Raw genomic sequence first — 6206 nt, forward strand, 5'->3', positions numbered from 1 at the left:
TGTACTTAATATATACTACCGTATTTGGGTCTGTTAAAGGGATAGTTCAACGTTTTGGCAAATTGCCATAATCCCTATAGTCATAGCAGTAGGTTCGTTACCTTTAATTGTCGATGCAAGCTATTTTTAGAACGGCGGAGCAGAGCGGCGATCTGCTCAGAGCTACGCTACAGAGGTTAATGGGATTTCTTGGTTTCCCTCATCAAACTCATCAAATACACAATCCAACGGCTCCAAAACACTCTGGTGGACAAATTGTGACCTGCACATTCACCACGCTATGAGATAATAACAGAACGTTACCAGACAGAGTTGTTTTAGAGGTAAATGAAGACACTGCTTGCTGAAAAACTGCCCCTGACGGGAACGCGCATCAGCGGTTTTGCATGAATTTACCCCGAAAACAACTCTGTCTTCTCAAGTTCCGTTATAATCTCATAGCGTGGTGAATGTGCAGGTCACAACTTGTCCACCAGAGCGTTGTGGAGTTGTTGGATTGTGTATTTGATGAGTTTGATGAGGGAAACCAAGAAATCCCATGAGCCTCCGTAGTGTAGCTCTGAGCAGCTCACGGCTCTGCTCCGCCGTTCTAAAAACAGCTTGCACCGACAATTAAAGGTAACGAACCTATAGGGATTATGGCAATGGGCCAATTTGTCAAAATGTTTAACTATCCCTTTAAATTTATTTCCTGCAAATGCAAATCATGTTTTAGGAAATTCCTGTGTAGTTACTACAGTAACTAACTACTACTATTACCTGCATTGACCTCCCTTCCTCCTGCCCCTGCGGTGTCAGATGGGTGAACCCAGTGCTGTTCTCCTGCTGAGCTGCTCGCCCGACACCATGTCCAGTCGTCTGCAGTGTCGCGGCCGCTCCAGCTCCAGCTCCAGCTCCGGCCTCCATCCCTCCACAGACAGAGACGGCGCCGTGCACCGACGGGCCGAGAGCTTCTGCAGCAGCAGCAGCCGGGCGGTGGCCGCTCACTACGAACGCAAGAGGCTCCTGCACACGGTGAGTTGTGTGTGACAGGTTCGATTCCCGTTAAGGCTCACTGCTCTCCGAGGAACAAACTCACCCCATCGAATTAACGTCGTCTCCTTTTAATCCACTTTAGCTGAGCTGAAATTCATTTGCTGTAATAAGCTCTCCAAACACTTTGCAGCCTTCTTTTAAAGCAATTACACTAAGAGGAGAAACTGTCCACACCAACATTTATCTCCACAAAAACATGACAGGCTCCTAAAGTGTTATGTAATCAGCTGCACTGTGGTTAGAAAAGTCCCCAATTATTTTTACCTCCTCATTATTCCACATTATTTTCTACACTGTGGCAAAACTTTGCTCTTTAAGTCTTTGTACGTGACCAGATTATTAAGTTAAATGAAAGACACAGTGGTGCTTTTAAACAGAAGTTAAATCCTTTGCACATGTCGGTCCCCCATTCTGCTTATTTTCCTGTCTCTCTACGCTGTCCTCTCAAATAAAGACAAAAGACGCCCACAACATATCTTTAAAAAATAATAAAAACACACAAGATTCATCCAAGTAATCAAATGAAAAAAACGTAGTGAACCACATTGACAACATATCACATATCTGCACTAGTTTTTTTCTTCAATGTGTCATAGTATAGTAAAAGTGTAGTGTATATATGGACCGATTCGAGTCTGAAATAAAGATTCTAGAATAAAGTTCTGCACACATGACAAGATATACATACACACGACACATTAAAACATACTATAACTTAACAAATCATTCTGAGTGCAAAGAGCTAAGAATAAAATCAGTCCATAGATAGTTAATTAAAATGTCCTTGCAGTGCAGATGTTATTAAAAAAAAAACAACAGCTGAAGGAACAAATGTTTTTAGAAATCGGTTTTATTTGACCTTCATATTGGGCAGAAGTCAAAACTCCCTGTGGACATGGCTGAGGTTGTTTAAATAACCCCAATGATCTTTTGACACACTTTAACAAACGGTCAAGTCTGTTTTTATTGGCCAAACCAATGAATCATTGAAAAAGTTAACATTGTCTTAAAGCATCAGTGTGTCTGAGCACTGAGGCAGGTTTTGTTTGCTGAAATGATGGTGCAGAAAATAAGTCCAGACTTTATTTTACCCTGAAATGAGGCTTCAGCAGTTCAAGTCATGAAGCGTTTTGAGTTTCAAAGTTTGTGTTTTTGGTACAAAATATTCTCAGAAAACAAACTCTGTGCTAAAAACACTTGTCACTGCCAAACTCAGACTTTCCCCAGAGCTTCATACTGTATAAGGTTTAAATAAACAGTATTACTGCAGTTATGCACAGAACGAGGACGGTGGAGTCAGTCCCAAAATCTCTCAGTGTCTGTTATAAACAACAGGATTGATTACAGCTGTTTCTTTACTGATATGATCAATGACCCTATATTAATGGACCAGTTAATATTTTGTCTTAAAGGAGACATATTATGCCCCCTTTCCTCAAATTAAAATAGTTCCCAGGTGTCTTAAAGACATGTCTGTGACATGCTGTGGTCAAAATAAAAAAAAAACAGCCCTGTTCAGAACGGCTGGGTTCGGTGTCTGTCCCTTTAAATGCAAATGAGCCACTGCTTGCCCCGCCCCTTCTACCGGTACCAGGTAGGGGTGGTTTTATGCAAATTGGGATCCTAGTTACATCACTGGAAGAAAACTGAGGGAACAGCTCGTAAAACCGCGTGGATTTCAATCTAGGGAGCCTGCACATTACAGATTTTTGTGTCAATTCTCACATTTTGGAGGCCTGAAGGCAAGACAAACACCCAAATATATGTTAAAGAGCCTTCAAAAAGTGATATTTCCATAATATGTCCCCTTTAAATACAAGTCGAGTTGAAAAGGCTACAGAGACTTAACTCACTGCACATTTGGTGGCAGGTTATTACAGTTTCTAGTCGAGGGTGAATGTCGCTTTCAAATGAGCTGTTTGAACATTTAAATGCCACATCAGGTGTGTGTGTGTGTGGAGGGTGATGGTGGTGGTGGTTTAATGCCACAACATATCGAGGTCATCAGTCTGCTGTGAGCTGGCAGGAGTCGCTCCGCAGCAGACTGTCGCCCTCGACCACACACACGTGAAGACACCGACGTCTCCCTCTGAAAGGCCTCGACCGTCTCGTCCTTTTGTCTTTTTCGTCTGCAGATCGATGCCGAGAAATCTCCGGAGGACGTGTTCACCCAGATCTGCCAGGCGATGGAGTCATCCTCCTCCTCCTCCTCCTTCTGATCCGTTCACCTCAGCACCACCACCACTTCTCCTCCAGGAGGTGAAGGCCTCCCTCCACATCGCTCCCCGGAGACGCACCCACTCCACCTCTCACCTGCACCACACATCTGCTCATGAACTCCAGTGGTCTGCATGTCCCACCTGATGTTTTTTTGAAAATCGGTGAAAACCCCTCTCTGCTTTTGACACTGACGACTGACGAAGCGCCTGGTTGTCACTTCCTGCTTCACCTTCTCCTTCTTCTCGCATCGTCTCTTTTTCTCTCCGCCGACTGCCGGATTGAGGCCAATAAATGTACAGAAAAGGGAGAAAAGCGTTTCCTGTTGTGACTGAGAGCGTGTTTCCAGTTGAATGTGAAATCTCTCTGCCATTTTGCCCCCACCCCCCACACTCCCACTCCCACTCCCCTGTCCCCACTCCCCCACCCTGGAGGAGATCAGAGAGGGTTCCCGCCGTGTCACAAAGTGAAAATGTCAGCGTGTGCTCATGCTCTCGTGCACAGCAACATGCTTTACATTGTTAACAAGCATGCAAGAATTACAATCAAGCTTCAACGGCCTTTTGTGCATTAAATAAAAAGCAGAGTATTTAAAAAAAATTAAAAAAGAGAGAGAGAAAGAGAGAGAGAATATTTGCATTTGTATGTTTTTCCGAGCTCATCGCACAAGTGCTTGTTCCAGTCTGGTATTTAACATTCAAATAAACACAGTGCATTTGCTAAAAGGAGGATTTCTGGAGTGTGTGCTTTGCTGTTGTGCCCCCGTGTGTGTGTCTGTGTGTTTGGAGAAGATCACAGCTGATCTGATGGCGCCATCTGCTGGTGAGACGCTCACAACAAGAGGAGCTGGAATTACATGAAGAAGCGCCAAAGGAGAAGAGTTTAGCACAGTGTTTCTCAACCTTGGGGTCGGGACCCCACGTTGGGTCAGCTGAAATGTCTAGTAATTGATCAAAGAAAATTACTGATAAATATTTTTTAACTAATTATTATTATTTTTAAAATTATGATTAAAAACACCACACACAGTCTTTAACAACTGTATTCTATACTTTCACTTTCACCAATATAAATCAAGTTAAAATAAAATGTGAATCTGAGCTGGCGCATCTTGATTGGGTTGCCAGAAATTTGTGATGTCAGAAACGGGGTCACGAGCCAAAAAAAGGTTGGGAACCACTGGTTTAGCATATTGTTTAAGATAATAATAATAATAAATATATAACAATAACTCATGTGTCTACATTTATGCTGATGCAACACGACGATACGCGGCTCCAACCTCAGAAAATGACCTTTAGCTGCAGCTCTCGGTGTTTGACGAAGGCCTCGAGGGGACACGAAAGCAGCAGAAATGGAAAGAGACAAAAGAAATGAGGAACTCGGATGTGTTCACACTTTTCTGACAACACCTGGAGCTTTTCAAATTGCCCTCATGCTATAAAAAAACCACACTTGTTTTTACACGACAGAAGCACTTTAGCAGGTAGAGGAGGTGGTAAATTAGCTGTCGCTCACTCTCGGCCTCTCCGCTGATGAAGGGGAACCAGTCTGACATTGTTTCTGGGAAGCAACGTTTTCCTGCCGTTTCCTTTTATAGATATAGAAAACACACAAGTATATGTTTCTGTTTTAAACCGTGCACATCTTGATTCAGTTTCAAAGCATTTTTTCAATCCCATGTTGATTAATCTCAGGCAGATTATAGAGCAGAGATATTGATTAGCTCTACAACAAAGGAATATACACAAACAATCTGATTATTATTTATCACTTATCAAGTAAAAAGAGTAAAATATTTGATGAATCCTGCAAATTGGACTTTGAACTGAACAAAAGAAGCAAAATAAACCATCATTGGGCATAAGTTATTTTCACAAAGAACTAATTGATTTAACAAGTAAATACTTGATGAGATTATGAAATGATAGTTTGTCTTCACATTTCACTTCACAGGTTTCTTATTCAATCCGTTCTTCTTCGTCAGGTCACGATGATGTAAAACAGAAAAGCTCCGAAGTCCAATTTCTGAATATGGAACTGAAACATTTCTGCGACTTTTTTTTATTAATCGAGTCGATTCATATGCTCAACCACGAGTCAAACCTGGAGTCAACTTGAAGACACAAATAATGTAATAATGCTTCAGGAACCACATATGTAGAAACACTATTTTCACATACTTTTATTTCCACGATTCTCCTCTAGCATTTTTTTTTTTACATTTTTTAAATTATTTTTTTACATAAGAACAGACTGTTATACACAGATATTGAAGCAGGGCAAAGGGGGGAGGGGAAGGAGACGAAAACCATACAAAATGGTGTCTACTCAAGCACAACAAAATCTATGTGTATAAAATTGTGTGGGTTGTTCCACAGTGGAGGCACCAACCACTACCTCAATTCTTTTTTTCTTCTTTTAAATAGATTAATAAAAATACAATCTTTTAAATGGACCTTTTTTTGAAGTGGACTGTGAAATTAAAGAAGGTCTAAGAGAGGCATGATGATGGTGATGATGGTGACTGGATCGATAATGTGGGGTAATGTGGGTCGATGGTGCCACGCAAAAAGGGAGAAAAGTTGTGGCCAAGTTCGGAGGTGGGATTCCCCCCCGAAAACAAAAAAACAAAAAAATATTTCTTCTTTTTTTTTAAAATGGCACACAGCAACTAGCACTGGCTACTTTTCACCATATACTTGTACACTCAACATGATCAACAACGGCACACATTGGGGGAGGAGAAAAGAAAAGAAAAACAAAAACACAGTCTTCTGTATTTTTCCCGTACGTTCCCGTTCGCCTGCCATCAAAAACATTTTTGCTCTCCGTGCTGTAGTGCTTCCTTGTTAGACGTGTTTTAGTGGAGAGAGCAAAGGGAAAGGAAATAAGAGATGAAAAGTGTGCATCTGTGTGTTTGTTTGTTTGTGTGCGTGCGTGTATTTGTGTGT

General features: G+C 41.6%; 1 protein-coding gene across 1 annotated transcript in view; it reads left to right on the forward strand.

Annotated features, from left to right (window-relative positions):
• The window catches only part of ak5 (adenylate kinase 5), a gene marked incomplete at its 5' end in the record, with an annotated part of 99675 nt that extends 96111 nt beyond the window's left edge, over positions 1–3564 (forward strand). The window contains 4 exon segments of the mRNA XM_083991702.1: positions 799–873; positions 875–907; positions 910–1014; positions 3171–3564. Coding sequence (XP_083847828.1) covers positions 799–873; positions 875–907; positions 910–1014; positions 3171–3254 — 297 coding nt within the window. The 3' untranslated portion in view covers positions 3255–3564.
• Between the last annotated feature and the right edge of the window lie 2642 nt (positions 3565–6206).

This window comes from Trachurus trachurus, assembly GCF_905171665.1.
Source record: "Trachurus trachurus genome assembly, chromosome: 17".
NCBI classification, from domain to species: Eukaryota; Metazoa; Chordata; class Actinopteri; order Carangiformes; family Carangidae; genus Trachurus; species Trachurus trachurus.